This window comes from Xyrauchen texanus, chromosome 4, assembly GCF_025860055.1.
Source record: "Xyrauchen texanus isolate HMW12.3.18 chromosome 4, RBS_HiC_50CHRs, whole genome shotgun sequence".
Lineage (NCBI taxonomy): Eukaryota > Metazoa > Chordata > Actinopteri > Cypriniformes > Catostomidae > Xyrauchen > Xyrauchen texanus.
In genome coordinates, this window is record NC_068279.1 from 21,362,119 (window position 1) to 21,381,398 (window position 19,280).

General features: G+C 41.4%; 1 protein-coding gene across 1 annotated transcript in view; it reads left to right on the forward strand.

Annotated features, from left to right (window-relative positions):
* Positions 1 to 301: 301 nt before the first annotated feature.
* Positions 302 to 19,280, forward strand: part of LOC127637200 (sarcoplasmic/endoplasmic reticulum calcium ATPase 1-like) — a 92,216-nt gene continuing 73,237 nt past the window's right edge. Inside the window, exon 1 of the mRNA XM_052118153.1 lies at positions 302 to 656. Coding sequence (XP_051974113.1) covers positions 539 to 656 — 118 coding nt within the window. The 5' untranslated portion in view covers positions 302 to 538. The remainder of the gene's footprint in view (positions 657 to 19,280) is intronic.

Consider the following 19,280-nt stretch of genomic DNA (forward strand, 5'->3'; position numbering starts at 1 on the left):
AGCATTAAAGATAACATTCATATCAGTGAAATTAAAGAACATTCAATCACACATTAGAAAAAAAGAAAGAAAAAAAAACAACAATGTCAAGGAGGTATACATGTATAATTAAAATAAAGAAGAGGAATTTAATTCTTTGAGGATATCCTCCTCGTTTGTATATCATTGTCAATGTGAGCCTTTCTCTTCGTTCAGGTAACAAGAGCCAATGAGAGCTCGCGGACGATGCTCAAACACGCGAGCTCACGGAAAAAGAGGCGGGAACCTCGCGCACCTTCAGAGAAAGCGGAGCGCGCTCGCATTCACATCGCTCGAGCTCAGAGAGAGCAGCTTCTGGACTCACGGAGGTACACGGGTTCAAACCGGCGGCTTGCAGAAGGGGCAGGTGGACGTCTGCATTGACTACCACCTCCGCTTGGCGGTCAGATAGCAGCACCTCGGTGGAGATTTGTTGACTTCTCAGAGCCCGTCTGTAACCTCGGTGTAATTTGTCATAAATACATGCCGTTCAAGTGTTCGTAGTAAACAGTTCCTCGAGATGGAAAACACCCACACTAAATCCACATCAGAAGTTTTAGCAAACTTCGGTGTGAACGAAAACAATGGACTCACGCTGGAACAAGTGAAAATTAATTCAGAGAAATATGGACCAAACGGTATGTAATCTAACGTGTGTTTCACTGGTGGTGTTTATAAATGTTTATTCTACGAATGAATGAAATGCATAAATCATGCCGGTGGAGCTGTTCATCCGCGCAGCGCTACGCGTTCCCTCCAGCGGAAGAAAGTTATTCTGTTGAGAGGCTCATCCGCTTTTTTTTCTTCCGTTTCGTTTGTTATGAGAAACATGACAAGAACATCGAGATGACAGCTTTGTGCAGTGCAGTACGTTGCTGGAAGGATGCGGTTTCAAGCGCAATCACCAATCTTAACTAGTTTAGGTCTTTATTGAGAGAAACCTTTACACACATCATCAGCGCTTTGTTTAAAGCTTATGCTCTATATTAATTTGTTGTCTTAATTCTTCAATCATGATTTCAACAGTAGATTGGTAATGTAAGGGAGTTTCCTTACAATGCCAGTGCCATTTAGATGAAGTGATGTCTGCCAGATAACCTGCAATGTCTTTTTAAGCCTTGGAACATCATGATCAGTGAGACTGGCATTTTCCATTCACCCTCTTTTATGACCCCATAGTTTAAATTCAGGCAAATCAGAATCGATTTGTCCTCTGTGACAGACCTGGCCATCAGTCTTGAGAGTGTGGAAAACCATTCAGTTGAGATAGCTTTGAGTACCAGTATTGTGCAGCTTGACAGGATGGAGATTCAAGTGTACATGTACTGCAGAATTTCTTTTACCCGTCACTCTGAGCCATCAGCTCCCACATACAATCAGCTGCAGAAGTTTTTGGCTCAAAAATGTGTCTTACATGTATAGGGAATGGCTGTCCCTTTGAAAAGGAAGCATTGTTTAAAGAGATAAAGAGCTAGATAATCCACTGGTGACCAACATTATAGAACTTGAGAAACCAGTTTTCTACTTCCTCAGTGAGACAAAATGTTCAGGGAGTAACAGTGCGTTCAGGTTACATTTGTCCTACTGCAGTCTATTTTTGAAGACGCTCAAAAGGACTTTTTTTCCCCCACCAAATCAGTGTTCTGGAAGACTGTTTTGTAAAGGAGTATTCCATTTTTGCTTTGTGGTGAACAAAGGTTGAGTTGCTCTTAGCCTAAATTTTAAAACGATCAGTACACTTTTAATACATAATGTTGTTATACTGGTGTGGAGAATATATTGTTTGTACACGAACACTTAGCGTTGTGCCTGTGTTTCAAAACATTATTCATTCAGGTCATAGCTTTTTTGGTGAATCACACCTGCAAAATCCTAAAACTTTATTTCGAGTGTTATGCACGTGTGTTATTTGGAGAGTCATTTAATTTTTATTTTGGGGGGGTAGCTGCAGTATGGCAATAGCATGGCAATGTCTTCATCCTGCATGTCATAGCTTTGGTAGTACTGCCTAGAGACCTCACTCACTTCTCTCTATCAAAGTTTCCATAATGACCAATCTTATCTACAATACACTTGATTTCAGTGGCTCTGAACACATCTCTGTGCAGATGGAGTAGGTTTTGTGTCTGAAAAACATGATAAATAGGATATTAAGATATTGGATTTTTCTCTCTCCTCATAGTTTAGCCTGCCATTGTTGTGGATTCTTATTTCCACACCCAGTGTCATGGCTTATTTGTAAAATTACATAAAAAACAGATTTAGTCTTGTCTTGGAGACATTTTTGCCACTACAACACTTCTGTTTGTACAACACCCATATGCCTGGTTATTTAAATTTAAAAGGGTGATGCTTCCATTTTAACAATCAAAACATTGCATTTATTACAAACCTTGCAAGTACTAGCATCCCATGCCCCTTCAAGAGATGTTTGCGGGGACACAGGTGTGACCATTGTGAACTGGTGTTGGTGTACAGATTTGTCTCAGAGTGAATAATGAAGAATTCCCATTGCATCTGACCTCCCTGCAGCCTCTATTGCTGCATAAGCACAACGTCTCGTGACTTTCCACTTGGGTCAGATCAAGCAACACTTATTTACTCATTACATACACACTCAGCAACATTCAACTTAAACTGGACTTTAACTTGCATTTTTCCTCATTTAATTGCTTAAAAATGAGTTAACACAGTTAATGCCACAAATTAGCTTATTTGATTACTGATCTCGAAATTGTGTGGAATCTTAAAAATGTATTTTATTATGTCATACATTTTTCATAATCATGCAGAGGGGGTAATAACTAGTACACAAGCAACAGCGAGAGAGGAGCAGGCTATTTTATTTATATGAAATGTTTTGCACCTGCGTTCCAATCTGCATCTTGATGTAATCCTTCCTCATGGATCCTTCCTCACGCAGCGTGTTTTCATGAGCTGAATGGGATACTAAACACTAATAAAGTGTGACTATTCAACTATCGATCCACTCTTTGGCCTTTTTTGGTGAATCACACCTGCAAAATCCTAAAACTTTATTTCGAGGTTTAATTTATATTTTGAATAGACACCGATTTTGGAACCACACAATGTGGGTTTATGTTTTCTCTTTTAATCGTTTAATGTAATTTTGAGTGTGACTATGGTTTAAGGACGGTGTACCTGTATTCTGGTTTGGAAATCTCATGGATTAACAGTGGTGATTTCCTTATTACATCACGTGTTGTTCTGAAAGCAAAAACAAACAAATGAAACGATGAATGTAGGTCATTTGCATAGCCTGTCTGAAGCAAATCAGGCACGTTTACTCACGTGATTAACTGAAAGTGAAGCGCTGCCGGCTCATGATGCGCGAATGGCTTGCACGTGCTGCACGAGTCTGTTGGGTATACTGCAGTCTTGTCACATTTTTACTTTTTCTTTAGCTTACCATTCAGCTCATGAAAACATGGTGCTTGATCATGAGAAAGGATTATATCAAGATGTAGATTGGAATGCAGGTGCTGATTTTCATATGAATAAAATAGTCTTCTACTCTCTCGCCATTGCTGGCGTGGCAGTGATTACCCCTCCATAGGTCATAGTGCCATAAGTTGCCAAACTCTGCTTTATGCTATGCATAATTAAATTTTATTGAAACTGACTGCTCTAAGTTCAGGACAATCTTGGGCTATCAGTAAAGGGTTACATTTTTGAAAAAAGGAACATGGCGCCAATCTCAGCAGAGTTTGTCTTTGGGAGAAAGGCCAACAAAAGTACATCTGGTAAGAAACCTAATTAAGTTTTTACATTAAAACCTGTTTGAGTCAAAAGGTTAGTGTCTATATTCATTCAATATACCATTTTGAAATTTAAGCGATTTATCACAAAACGGCAAGATGTGAAACACAATGATGACTGTAGCGCTATTTTTTCCTTCTAAATCCTATTTTTACTGTCCATTATCACATTGAGAATTCATTGGTTCATATAAAAGCTGAAAAATTTTGATTCCAGAGACTATATGGAGTTAGGATGAAAATAAGGTGCATTTCAAACTGTTCTGAGAACTGTGTAGACAGACAGCACACTGGAAGTTAGGTCATTCACTAAATAGGGAGCAAGGGAACATTCTATAGGATTCTTATGCAGCTAAGTGCATTATCTCCTAACATCTTACCAAAAGTTCAGTTTCAGGCTACAGATGATGTTTGGACCTTTCAACATGGTTGGCAGACATGGGACAGCAATAATCAGGACATACTTTAGATTCAGAATTTATTTGATTTTAACATGGTTGGCAATGATTGGGTGATGCTTGCCTTTGAATCAGAATTATTTGTGCTAATTTCTGATTGATAAAATGCTTCAGCACTAGCTATCACTTGTTTGTTTGACAGCGCAAAGAGAAAACATTGAGGTTTTGTTGTCACAGTAACATAAAAGTAATATCATGTCAATTAATAAATTGTCAACAGCCACATCACTAGCAGCTCTAGTCTGGTTGTGCAGTAAAGCTAAGCAGGGTTGAGCCTGGCTAGTACCTGGATGGGAGACCTCTGGGGAAAACTGTGGTTGCTGAACGAATGGCTATTAGGGAGGCCAGCAGGGGGTGCTCACCCTGTGGTCTGTGTGAGTACTAATGCCCTAGTATAGTGACGGAACACTACTCTTTTAAAAAAATAAAATAAAAAAAAAACTGACACGCTGACTCTCTGTGGTCATAAAGAACCCCAGGGCATGCAATTTTTGTAAAGAGTAGGGGTGTACCCTGGTGTCCTGGCCAAATTCCTCCCATTGGCCCTTATCTATCATGGCCTCCTAATAATTCCCATCCCTGAAATGGCTACATCACTCTACTACTCTCCTCTCCACCAAGTGCTGGTGTGTGGAGTACTGGGGCATTATGGCTGCCGTCGCATCATCCAGGTAGATGCTGCACACTGGTGGTGGTTAAGATTCCTCCTATACTATGTAGAGCACTTAAAGTGTCTAGAAAAGTGCTATATAAATGTAAGGAATTATTATTATTATTATTATTATTATTAAATATTTGTAGTTTTTTTGTTTGTGCTTTTCCCAATGTACATTGTTCTAAAGTAGCTTTACAGAAAATCAGCTTAAAAACATGAATAACCAACATTCATTGAAACATAATAAACAATTTGATGGGGAAAATAAATCTGTTTCTACAGCTTGTTATAATTTAAAATTTCACAACTTAGTCCTATGTAGACATACATTTTTATGAAAACAATTTGCTCTTTAAAATATTATTATTATTTTTGCGTGTTTATTATTAGGGGCTACTAGTTACAAATCAAAAGGGAAAACGGAACATGCACACAGCAGTTATGCTCAGGTCTCAGGAGGTTAAATGACGTTCCTCTTTAAGGTGGACAGGGGTTTTGATATGAAAGAGGGAGCTAAGCCCTTTTTAGATAGTATAAGATACCTATTTTAGCTAATATTGCAATTTGAACTTGGTGACTACCATTGCCTTTTGCTGGAAAGATGAATCAACAGATATGTATTTTATTGATCAGAGAAAGTATTTTTGTAACAACAACAACAGCTGCATTGAACATAAGCTACACAATATGCAGTAAACTAGATGCAATAAACAGTACAGTGAAAAGTTTGCATGGTAATTTGTGTCTGGCCTGAGCTGTTTTGCAACAAGATTTGGTAGACCTCACAGCAGGCCAACCGTTACTTTTGTGTTTCTCTCACTTTGAGCTGTCAACTTCCTGGTTGACATGCAGCTGAAAGCCTCAGGGAATACCCTTTCCTTTTTTACCTTATTGCACCCCTCAGTTTTAAACATAGCTACTCTGTGTTTTTCTGATTTAGATTTTTAAACATATGTTTTATATACAGTGTACTGTTTAGAAGTGCATTATTTATTCTTAAAAGGTGTACTTTCTTACGTTGACATCAAGCTCTAGGTGTTCTGATTAACAGTGATGGCTTTTGATGGTTGTTTTCTTCATTTGTTGCACTGCATTGTTTATATCCATTTTCTTTGTGTAGCAGAGTGCTTTGTGCAAGGCCTGTTTATTTGTTTTGTGTATGTGTGGGTGGGAAAGGCACCAAACCCATTTGAGATTATTCTTTGACATGCTGGTACGTTGTTAATGCATGCAGATAGGTTGTGTTTACCATTAATCATTATTGTACTGTATATTAGCATGTTTTTCCCCCTTCATGATAATTCTGGCACTGGCATTTGCATGATGCACCTTAAATACATTACCAAATCCCCACCATCCCTCTCCATTTCCTTTGTGGGAAACCCCTTGTAAAGTTCCAGCATTCTTATAAAATATAGCCTAGTGGCATTCCTTGAAATGATAACTAAAACGCATGAATGCTTAGACATACTAACATACCAATAACAGGATGAATTGTTCTCCAAGTGAATCTTATACATCTTTCAACCTATTACGCCTGTTTCACCCTGCACGCCAAGGCAGCGCCTATAAGAAAATGCAGCGTAACTTCATGCAGTCTTGTGATGAGCTTACACAATGGCAGTGCTTTTGCTGTGTGATAGAGCTTCAGCTTTATACAGAAAATTATTTGGGTTGTTATATAAATATTTCCTTTAACAGCCATAAATGATAAAATAATAATGGGGAGTTAGCCATTGAGAATTGTTACAAACTTGATTATCGTTGAATCTAATTTACATGGAGGAGAGGGATCACATTACATGCACATGGTGATTAATCTAAACTGAGAGGAACACAAACCCCAAAGTGTAGCTGTAAACTGCTTAAATCATCTGGATTAATTCAGTTTTACTGAACAGAAAGTGTGGTTGTGTAGTACCTGTCACTGCTTGTGGAATTTGCACCAGGCCCAACATGTGTTTTTTGACCACTGCAAAAGATAATGTGGTTAAATAGGATTATAGTCCATTTTCGCTTCAGCACGCTTCAATGCTGCAAAAATATGCTCAGCTCCATAAATCTTGTTACACTGTCATGTCTGGTATGCTCCTGCTATGCGACAATACGCTGCTCAAGTTCCCAGTGTGAATAGTCTAACCTGTTAACATGGGCACCGAAAAGAATATGTGCTGCTTTTGCTTGTGGTGTGAAACAGGCCTTAGTGCAAAAAGGAGGTTCTAATAAATGCATAATAAAATTCTGTTAGTTAGCTTTTTGAAGGCCTTTTTACACCAAGCGTGAATATTTGATACAAACTAAATTTTGAATATGGAGCTATTCCTGCTGTGGATGAAAATACTTTGAGTCTTTTTTTTTATCTATCTTAACTCAACTTTCATGTAGGTAGACGTTGTCATAAAAACATATTCAGATCTGTAGGTCATGGAAGGATCTCTGATATCAGGTCTGTTTCCTGTATCATTGCAAAGTCAACCTCTCTACTTCTCTTTCTGCAATCTTCTTTGTGAATGTATGGCCACTGTCATGGCCATTTTTTTAAAAGGAGGGAACCTGTCCTCATTAATTGAAATTAAAGCAGTGGTTCTCAATTTTTTTTGGTCACACCCTTCTTTGAAACAAGAAAAACTTTTGCACACCCCATCTTACACTTTGAGAACCACTGCATTAAAGCCAGTATGTTAAACACTAAGTAGGACAAACAATGTACAGAAGATTCTACAGCACTTATTTCTGTACTGTGCTGTATTAAGGACATCTCATCGTGTTGTTCACCTCTCTGCAGAATTAGGCCAATGGTTAGAGGCTGTTGTAACCGGTGGAGCCTCTGGGGTTGAAGTTATCGTCTGTTAACACATCCATTTGGTTAACTGGGCAGGTGTTTCCCACAGAGCAATTCTAGGGGTAGAGATGATCCACATTTGCTCTAATTTAAAATTGGTGTCCTGTGTTATAGAAAAGGATCAAAAAATCTTATTCTCTTCTGCTGCATCATGCTCATTTATACTCACATTGGCCTGTAGTAGACACTGCAACATTTGCACATCTGTTCCTACACTGCAGAAATGGTTTGTGTGTGCAAGGCAAGCAGCGTCTTACAGCTGTGTTCTAAGGACTCTATAGAGGATGTTTGGTTTTTCGATCTTTGCGGTGCAGAGTTTTGTGCACCTCGCTGAAGAGCACTTTTGCTCTACTGTGTGTGAGTTTTGTGTTGTTTGTTAAGCCGCACTGGCAGTTAACATAACAGAAGTAGACTATGTAGACTATGACTGCAAGAGTATACACAATACAGTCTGCTGGCATGCCAGACAGACACACATTGACCTGAGGCCAGTCTCTGAGGACCTTGTTAATGTCTCTGTATCACTATTGTTTCTCTAATAGACCTTACTCGTATTCAATTTGTGATGAGAATGAATACAAGGCTATTAGTGATAGACTTAGTTCCTTTAAAGGCATGCACTTTTTATAATGGTACCAGATGTAATTTTCATAACTTGCTCTTTCTGGAGTGTTTTGGTGTGATGTTTTATCAATATTTTGTCAGCTGAACAATAAACACCGCTTAAGGCCACGTCCACCATAATACGTTTTCATTTGAAAACGCAACTTTTTCTCAACATTTTTGCCCTCCATCCACAATAGATGGCATTTTTGTCGGAGAAAACAGAGCTTTTTAAAAACAGTCTCCCATTTGAAAATGCCATCTTAGTGTTGTAGTGAGGACTTGTTAAAACGGATAATATAACATATTTGTTGTCATATGACTCAATCATGTGATCCATTCAACCTAAACAATAAAGATGGTGCCTCGTGTTATAGCTGTGCTTTTGTGCCTGATATTCACTTTGATAGCGTTGTTAATGATAAATGTTACTTTGTACAACATACTGTACACATTGCATTCCTTCAAAGGCGATAGGAAGTTTACTCTGAATTGGTGTCCGGGGAAGGAACATGAGGACAAATGTGTTTAAGACTATAAAGACCTGCAAAGGCAATTTTTCTCATGCACAGTAAGGGGATTTAAGCTTTTTCATAAGTTTCAGTGTTGATGAGCAGCTTTTGGAAAATGCTTTAAAATGGCAGTGTGGATGGAGAGCATTTCGAAAACAGTTTTCAAATGTATCCAGATTAATGTAGAAGTAGCCTTAAGTATGATACAAACCATTGGGACTGAAAGACCCTCACAGCCTTCTTTTCCTTCCTGTTAAAAATGTAATATGGCGCTACTCTGAAAAAGTCTAACACACACACACACACACACACACTCTTCTCCCTCACACTTTTTCTGATGCTCTCAAAATGCCTTGTATTGAATATAAACAGAGTTTATGTTTTTTCAGAGAGTTGAATATGTTTTGTATGTCATATAATGCGTGAAACTGCAAACTTCTGCTTGGATGTTTTTTTGTTGATTTCCTCCTCGTCAATACTCCCTAATTACACCAGACCAGAAAACCAAATGCCATATTCCTCATACAACAGATAAAATGATGGTCATTCTGTAAAATGCCACAATTTCTCTTAAGACTTGAGCAGTTTAGGCCTAGTGGATTACAATCAATATTTCTCAGTTCCCTATAAGTTTGTGCTCATAAAAACAAGCACTCGAGTTTCTTTAGTGCTGCAAGCATATTTTTTCATTGATAAGCATAGTTTACGTTTCATTGATGGATTGTTTCTACATCCTCTTTAGCACTCTTAGCTTTTTCTGTAGTCTTACTGAATTAGCATAACAACAAGAAAATATCATCAGCTAGTACAAACCACAGAAAACGCCTTGCGCCAGCTCTACAAGTGGTGCATTTTCCACTGCTGCTTTATGCATTGCATCTAAAGCCAACTTTAATTTTGTTGCTGTTTCACCTGTGCTAAAACTAAACCACATAAATTCTGCTTTTATACATGCAACAACAGTGCATTAACATCTGCAGAAGTGAAACACTGAGGTGTTTTGAAGCATGCGTGTAAAATCACCATGCAGAATATACTGCCTCTAAATATTTTTTCATGCTCCTAAACGAGTGAAGGAAGAAAATTAAAGCTAGAGCATTATCGTTATCACATCTTATAGAGTGGCAGCCATGCGTGGCGTGTGTGTTTGTGTGATCCCGTAACTCATCACTGCTCATTCTCACCTCCCACTTCTGCTGGCAGCATCACCACCTTGTGGCAAATCGCTCTGTTGACTTATTTTAAATGGTTGAGTGTAGTGTCTTTTCTACTCTTTAACAGTTGTGATTTTATATTTTTCTTTCACAGGTGTTTGCTTTTTAATGATAATTAGCTCAGTTTGCATGTGTTTAGTTTACTATAGTGATCAAACAAAGAAACATTTTTATGTCTATGTTTCTATATGTCTGCCTTGTGTGTTTTAATGAGTGTAGGTGCATGTGCTACTGCACACAGTCCTGTTCTTTTAGCTGACAAATTTTGCCTGATCTGCAAGCCAGGCAGAAGAAAGAATATGCATAAAGAGGCATAGTTTGTGTTTGTTGCAGACATGTTCTGGTTAATCTCTAAGGTCTGAAACATTCTACCCAAGTATGAGAAGGCAAATGCTTCTAGCTATGCAAGCTCGAATTTTGTGCATTTTTTTTCTTCTTCTGAATTGTGTCTGGCCACAGTTCAGAGCATAACACAAGTAAGTGTTGCAAGGGGCGCTATAGTGAGCATTAGTGTAAACCGACTTTTTCTACACTACAGGCAGTTTTTCATGTCAACCACTGTCATGACAGAGCAATACTTTGAAGAGAATCTTGCTCCACAAGTCTGTATGTTTATAGCAAACTCTGGCTAAACCCGCTCTGTCTTATTCCAGAAATTAATGATTTGCATGAAATGAAGGATTTTTAATTTGGTCATTATTAGCCCCATAATATGTTTCCAGTGAGCTGTTTCACAAAATTTTTCTTCTTTCTCTCTATCTAATCTCTTTTCTACACGATGTTATGTAGAAACCTCTTTGAAGTTAAAGTGGAAGTCACTCATAATTTCTATTCCATATGTCATACTCTGAATTCCTGTGTCCTGATGGCCTCATGCAGTACTTCACAACAGTTTAGCATAGTACATGAACTTTAGAACAACAATTTTATGCTAACTACACTAATGCTGTTGCCTCATGCTCTGTTCACAGTCTTAACATAAACAATTACTTGCAGCAACAAAGCAATTGCAAAGTCATTAATTTACTGAAAGTTGGCGATTTCCGGCAACATGTCCAACTGCGATACAACAAAATTGAGCTCATGTTATCCAATGCCTGATTTATTTGAATGACGATTTGCATGTGTTTTCAGGGTTTAATATGAGGTTGTGCATGTTTAGTATTTCAGTAAAGAATATTGTTTATTTTGAAACACACATTGTCCACTACTTTTATTCTTTATATTTTGTGTGCGAGTTTTACATGTTATTACTACTCTTTCTTTATTCTTGAATGTCACAGATAATAAGTCTATTGTTTACAATAATGGACAGTAGAATTTACAGTAATTTAGCAGATGCTTTTATTCAAAGCAACTTGCAGTGCAATTATTACAGGGACAATCCCCCCGGAACAACCTGGAGTTAAGTGCCTTGCTCAAGGGCACAATGGTGGTGGCTGTGGGGTTCGAACCAGCAACCTTCTGATTAACAGCCCTGTGCTTTAGCCACTACGCCACCACCACTCCATGTACATAAGCCAGACTAAATTATGCCTGCTCTGATCCACCTCAGCCACTTGTGTCAAAGGCAGTTCTGATGCTGCTCTGATTAATGCCACCTCTGAGCAGCATTACTGTGTAAATACAAAAATGCCACTTCTAGAGGTCGTCCGATATTGGAATAACTAATATTGATAACTAAGCTGGTGGAAATGTCCCATAACCGATTAATCGTCGGATAGTTAAAAAAAAAAATCCCAAAAGCAGTATATTGTGCCACCAAAATCACCAAAGAACTTGGCTCAGTTATAATGCTCAGTATGCAAGTATTTACCTAATGTATCTCTTTAAAGCCTATATCTTCACCAGGTGAAGAGATTTGTATGTATATATTTCACCAGATCAGATTAATTGATAAGGAATAAAAAAAATGATGTAAAAAATTTTAAATAAAATATCAGCAACTATCGGCCTTGATTTTTTCAGATAAACGATAGTTCCAAAAAGATTAGTAAAACCGATATATCAGTCTACCTCTAGCCACTTCAGATGCAGTTTCTGTGCCATATTTGCAGAAGTCAATGACCATGTTTATATGCACTTAAGAAAATTAAGAACGCTGATTTCCTTATGCCATTTAAAGGGGCCATGAATTGCTCTTGTTTTTTTATTGTTTCATTATCTTCCCTGAGGACCACTGACAATGTTAGTCAAGATTTTTTTAACCAAAATAGTCATTGTTTTGTAATATATGATCATTTTCCACCCTGTCTCTGACCATCTTTCTGAAAAGCTAAATTTTTGCCTCAGCTCCTCCTTTAAACTTCAATGTAAATGCCCTCGGTTATGATTGGCTAACAGCATGCAGCCCTTCGAATACAGCCTTTTTTGAAACTCAATTGGAAGAGAATAAACAAGCACCAAAACATTAGAAATGTACATTTCACGGTTTACACTCAAAGCACATCCAACACATTGCATCCGAATATATTACACTATTCATCTCAAGCACAACTGTCAACACTCACACCCTGTCTTCACCGGACGCTTTAATCAATGACGCTGTCTACAATGGAAGCGTCCGTTACGACTCCAACAGTAAACAAACAGGTGTCCCATTCCATTTTGCGCTTGCACAACACAAAGAAATGTTTCAGAAAGTTTGTGTTGATGCGCCTAGTGTAGACAGTCTCAAGCTGTTGCGTTGCATCAACGGACAGGCCTGGTGTAGACAGTGTGTCAGCATCATAAACAATTATGAAATTTGCAATGTTAATGAATGGATCTGTTTACTTATTTTTTTTTATTGGGTCCAATAGGGTTTTAACTGTGCCATATATTTAATTGGCAATTCCTTGGCAAAGATTAGTTTTATGACTGCTTCACAAAATGCACACTTCCAGTTTATCATCCTGCACTGAGGTGCACATCACCAGAAATAATTCAAAACAGTCAAAGACATCCATTTAGTGCGTGTTTACAGACACCAATAATAAAAAATAGCACTGATAGGCAAAAGAACAGGAGCCACAGCAGCTAATGAAATGCATCTTCTCTTCAGAGCTGAAACTTTACACCGCGTCTTTTAATAGCGTGCCAGAGAGATTACAACATTCAGAGACTGAGATTGTATACAAAAATAATTCAAAATAGTCCATATGGTACCCTTTGGTGCTTAGGAGTAGTTATGCCACAGACAGTAGGCCTTTAGTCCTTCTCACTGTCTCCGTTTATGAGCCAAGTGAGCACCAAGGGTGCAATGATTTTAAAATAGGCATTGATGTTGTTGCTGTAGAGGTCGTCTTGAATTAATGAGTACCGCAAGTGACTTAGTGAAGTAGAGAATGGGGCGTTTTGGCTGCTTAGTTTTAATAAATACTTTTATTGCAGTGGGGATTAAGTTTTGAGTTCTGGAATTTTACAGTATGTTTTTATAGTAGAATGGCCTCTTATATGCCAAAATATCAAGGAAAATTTTATTTCTCATGACATTACTCCTTTTAGGGATTAAGAGAAAGTGGTTTAACAATCTCTCTGAGAAAGTGGCTTAATGTGGTCACGTAAATGCACAAGTGACTTTCTTACAGGTGTTTAAAGAGTGTGCATGTGCGGAACAGATAACAAATGTCATATGATGGATACTAACAACAAGTCAACACAGCTGAAAGAATTCAGCATTTCTGGGAGTACAGTGGGAAAATCACATATATTTTAAACTATACGCTTTTATATACACAAATGCAAAATATCGACAGGCCCTCACTTTCGCATATGCCCTCATCTATTGGGGGAATCCCCGCGTTTTACATATGAGGGAAACCCCTCTATTGCAGTGCAATTCTGCTACAGGTTGTAATAGAAATTGAAGGAAACAAACACAGCAAGCAACAACTATGGAATATCTGGAAATAAAGTGAAGCAACAGAGAATAAAATTGCAAAGTCTTCATCATATTCCATGTTTGTTATTTACACAAGCGTTGTGGGAAAATGACGTTGCTGTGGAGAAAACTGCTTACTGACCGAGCTGCATGTATGCGGGAAGAAAGAGGATGGCACTAATATAATGCATGTAAACTGGAATGCTGTTTTCTTGGAATAACCCACTTTCTCACAATAAGCAGCTTTCTGGTCTCCATGTAAACATAGTGACTGACTCTGGTACAACTACATTTGAGCTCCTTCCAAGTTATTTTGAGAAGATAAAGGAGGCTTGGTACTGCTGTTTTAAAGGCTGCTTTTTAATTGTCAGGGAATTATTTTCTACCTTCAACGTTAATTTATCAAAAGACTCAGTTCACATGAAGTCAGACAACACTTCATATATTGGGAGTCACTATACTTCTGATTTATAGTAGGAGACAGTTGTTGTGATGGTTGAACTGGGTGTAAATCAAGAGTAGGATTTATGTTGCATAACATTTTATTTTGGGTGAATGTTGACACTCCTACAGGAAACTGCCACATCAGCCAGTGCTATGCTGTTTCCAGCCTTGTCTTCAAGCCAGGTGGTCATGGCAACTACTCTTAAAACTAAATGTTTTTATGGTTGAGAGAAAAAGAAAGAAACAGAAATGAAATAAGTTATGAAACATCATCTCACAAAACAAGTGCTCAGAATATAGACCCAAATGTGTGTGTTTTTGGAACATCAGAAAAAACTACTATTCTACTAACTACTAAGTGGTGCATGCTTCTAAAAAAAATATTATGTGGCTTGTTAAGAGGTGTGCTTTTCCAAGCAACTGGACACATACTTGTAAGAAATAAGTCATATCTAGGGACCTGAATATCATACTGACTTGAGGGTGTGCTCTTTTGACTTGGTCCATTTAAGCAACCACTCAGGACACCCTAGCAACCAGACACAAGGTTAATGAAATCAGAGCCACATTAAAGGAAAATTTCACTCAATGTTCAGATTTCTGTCCACCATTCACTCGAATTTTATGGTCCTACAGAGCTGATGACATGAGGGAGATTAAATGATAACAGAAATTTCATTTCTGGGAGAACTATCCCTTTAAACTTTGCCACGGTCAAAACTTTTCCTTTTATAAGCGCAACATTGTAAGATGAAATGGCCTTCACAGTTAACTACTGTAACATGGCAATGTAATTTTTTCCCACCGGTGCGTCCATGGTCGCATTTGCAGAAATAAATTGTTTCAGTGGTAGAGGAAGTTATTACATTTTGATGAAATATTATTAAAAAAAAAAATTCTAGAATAATGTGGAAATCATGTTATGACGAATATTGCACTGTAAGACCAGGGACAGTGAATAAATACAATTTAGATTTTGTTTGTTAAGTTTGCTGTGGGCATAGCTGGGCCACACTTTGACTGCAGCCTTCTGTGTGCTGCCATGCTCTTGCTGTTTAATGCTGTAACGCCTCCAACTTTTCTGGGTACAGACGTTACAGGCGGAGTGTTGTTGGCAACTGTTTCCAGGAAGTGTTTCCCCTCTCCCACTGACTGGCATGTTAACAGATTGGCACTTGTTTTCATTTACTGTGTGGTTGTGAAGGAAAGAAAGTATGTTGAAAAAAAGATTACTTTAAAAGGAGGAAAACAAACCATACGTTTGTGTGTTTGTTATGTGTGAGAGCAGGGTGAAGTCACATTGTTGGATTGTGCCTGAGCCAGATGAGGCAGACACGGCCCAGATGACTCTGAGGGAATCCTTGGCACTCCCTGACAGGGGAATCCCTCCCTCATTCGGTCTCTCCCACACTCCTTACTTCATCTATTTACCAAGGACAGGTTTGTGTCCAGGCCTGTGGTTGGGCCCAGCACTGCCTACAGAGAAGTTGTTTCTCACTTAGAAATACCCCTTCTTCACTGATCTCAAGTCAGTTTATCAGTTTTTCTTTTAACGTACAAAATCATTGTATTATATACTGTAGGCAGGGCAAATTTGTCCATGGAAACCAAGAACTAGCAAGGTAAAGTAACAATATGCCCTGAAAAACACACACACCTGGAGACAGACAGGGAAATTCAGGGCAATTACTCCCACTGCCCTGCCACCCACTTTTTCCACACCACTGGAGGAACACTGCTGGTCTGTGAGGTGATTTCTTTCCACAACAGACTTTAGATGAGTTCATATTACTCTTACATAATATCATGTTGAATTAGAGGTGAACCCACTGTACCTATCGTAAGCAGCTCAGTGTTATTGGGTTCAGGATTCAGAAAGGTGAAAGCACTTTAAGGTAAAAGGTGCCTTGCACCATTTTATTTTTTTACATATTTAAGGTGCATCAAAATAATCCAAAATAAAGTTTTTCTGAACCCAAACGATTGATTATTTTTAAAAACAAAACAATACTTATATACTTTTTACTACAAATGTCCACTTCCATACATCTCTGTGACGTTAGTAAGGTTACGCGTGGAGGAGGAGGCAGGAAGTGCATCATTGTTTCAAACAATTTCAAACATGATGTTGGAGGGTTTTGATTTTAGGAGAGAAGAGGGGATGGAGTTGTTGAGCCTGAATACACCTCTCATGCTATTACACACACAGAGAGAGATGTACGGAAGCGAACATTTGTTGTTACAAAGTATATCCAGAATCCAGAATCGGTCTGTCTTCGCCGGCCAAAGGTGGTCAGCACAGACCACAACGATCTGCTCAGGTCTGTCGGTCCTGGGCGAGTCCCATCCAATTGTGTCCCAGATCTTGTCGTAGCGAGTCGCGCCATCGTGTTGCAGGGCGCCCGCGTGGCCGCTTGATGTCGATCGGCAACCAGACGGTGACTTCGCGTGTCCATCTTTCGTCCGTCCGCCGCATCAGGTGCCCAGCCCAGTGCTTCTTGGCCTTGTTGGCCAGGTCCACCGCGTTGGCCACCCTGGTCATGGCCCGCAGCTGCTCGTTGCGGACGTGGTCGATCCTTTTAACCCTGACCATGTGGCGCTCCATTGCGCGTTCAGTCACGGCCAGCTTTTGTCGGTCGGCCGCCGTCATTGCCCAGGTCTCGGCCCCGTAGAGCATGGCCGGCAGGACGGTGCTGTTGAATAGGGTTGCCCTGATGTCCGGGTCGATGGCTCTGTTAGTGGCCGTCTCGGCAATTGAGCCAAAGCTGACCCAGGCGGCTCGGTGTCATCGTGCCAGTTCTCGACCAATCTTGTGGTCTGTAGTCAGCTCCTGGCCCAAGTAGATGTATCTATCGACTTGCTGGAGCTGGTGCTGGCCGACATGAAGGGTAGTGTCGGCCACCTGGTCGTTGCGCATCCACTTGGTTTTGGCCAGATTGATTTTGAGGCCGCACCGAGCGCCAGCCTGGTTGAGCTGGTCGAGCCGCTGCTGTACATCGACTGCCGAGCAGCCTATCAGCACGATGTCGTCGGCAAAGCGCAGGTGATTGAGCCAGCGGCCGTTGATCTTGATGCCGACCTCGTCCCAGTTGAGCTGCCGGAAAATTTGCTCGAGGCAGGCGGTGAAAAGCTTGGGCGAGATGGTGTCGCCCTGCTTGACCCCGCGGCCGACCTCGATGTTAAGCGGCCGGTCGAACAGGGTGATGGTAGTGGCGCAGTTGCTGTTCAGCTCCTGCAGCAGGGCCACATGCTCGTCCCCGATGCCTTGTTGTTGGAGGGCGAGCAGCACGGCGTTGATCTCGACCGAGTCGAAGGCCTTCTCATAGTCGACGAAGGCCAGGACCAGCGGCATCTTATACTCCCTGGCCCGCTCGAGCAGCTGGTTCAGTACCTGCACATGGTCCATGGTGCTAAAACCAGATCTGAATCCGGCCTGCTCGACGGGCTGCTGTTCGTGCAGCTGCTTGGCCAACCGGTTGAGCAGCACCTTGGTGAAGATCTTATATACGGCCGACAGCAGTGTGATCGGCCGGTAGTTACTGAGCAGCTCGCGGTCGCCCTTCTTGAACAGCAGTACTGTCTTGGCCGTCTTCCACTGTTTGGGGATTTGGCATTGTGCCATGTAGCTGCTGAATCGGGCTGCCATGGCTGTCCAAAGTGAGTGGCCGCCGGCCTTAAGCAGGTCGATCTCAACGTCGTCCAGGCCGGGCGCCCGGTCCGCCTGTGCCTGCTCGACTGCATGTCGGACCTCACTTTCCAGCACTGGCAGGATGGGTGGCAGCTGGTCGAGCTGAAGGTTAGGTGGGGGGACGGGGACCTTGCTGGCGAACAGGTCACTGTAGAAGCGCCTGCACTCGGCCTCAATACCGGACCGAGTCCTGGTCGTCCGCCCGTCGGCCGTCTTCAGTGCTGGTATCTGGCCGCGCTGCTGCTGCATCGCCCGCCTGCACTTTTTCAGGCTCTTGCGGCTCTCGGCTGTCGCCAGCAGGCGCCTCTGTCTGTACTGGTCGAGGTCGGTCTTGAGCTGCTGCCGGATCTGCTTGCACAGCAGGCCGTACTCGACGTGTGTGGGTCCGTCAGTGCGCATCTGCCGCCGCCTCTGCATCAGGGCCTTGGTGGCGTCTGAAATTCGGCTGGCCCGGCTGTTGGTCGGCACTGTAGCTGCATCGCGGCTTGACTTGAGCAGGCCTATAAAGTGGTCGTAGTCCTGGTCAATGTCGGCTTCAAGCTGGGCCCAGTTGGTGTGGTCGATCAGAGTGTGGAAGACGGCTAGGTCAGTGGTGGCCGGCTGCTTTGCCCTGTTGCTGGCTGCCAGTGCGCGCTTTTCGGTCCTGCCGTCGATGAACAGCGTGGCCCTTACCGGCCGATGGTCGCTGCCCGTGTCAAAGAACTTGCGGCCGATGACAGCGACGTCCTGCAGGATGCGGCGGTGGCTGCAGAGGACGTAGTCGATCTCGTTGGTTGTTTCTCCATTGGGAGACATCCATGTCCATCGGCGGCCGGGGCGCTTCTTGAACAGACTGTTGCCGATGAACAGCCGGTTGGTCTCGGCCATTGCAACCATTCGCTCGCCCGGTCCGTTCCTGTTGCCGCTGCCGAACGGGCCGACAAAGCGCTCACCATCCAACCCCTTGCCCACCTTGGCGTTGAAGTCGCCCATCAGGACGATGTAGGTGGCACGGAGGGTAGTGGCTGCCTCGACGGCCTCGTAGAACTGCTCAAGCAAATCCTCATCTTGCTCGGCCACAGCCGCTGCTGTTGGTGCATATGTCTGCACGATCCGGATGGTGGCTTTGTTGTGTAGGCGCAGGGTGAGCACGCCGACTCGGGGGTTGGTCACGTCGACCAGGTCAATCATCGGCGACCATCGTTTGGATACAATGAAGCCGACGC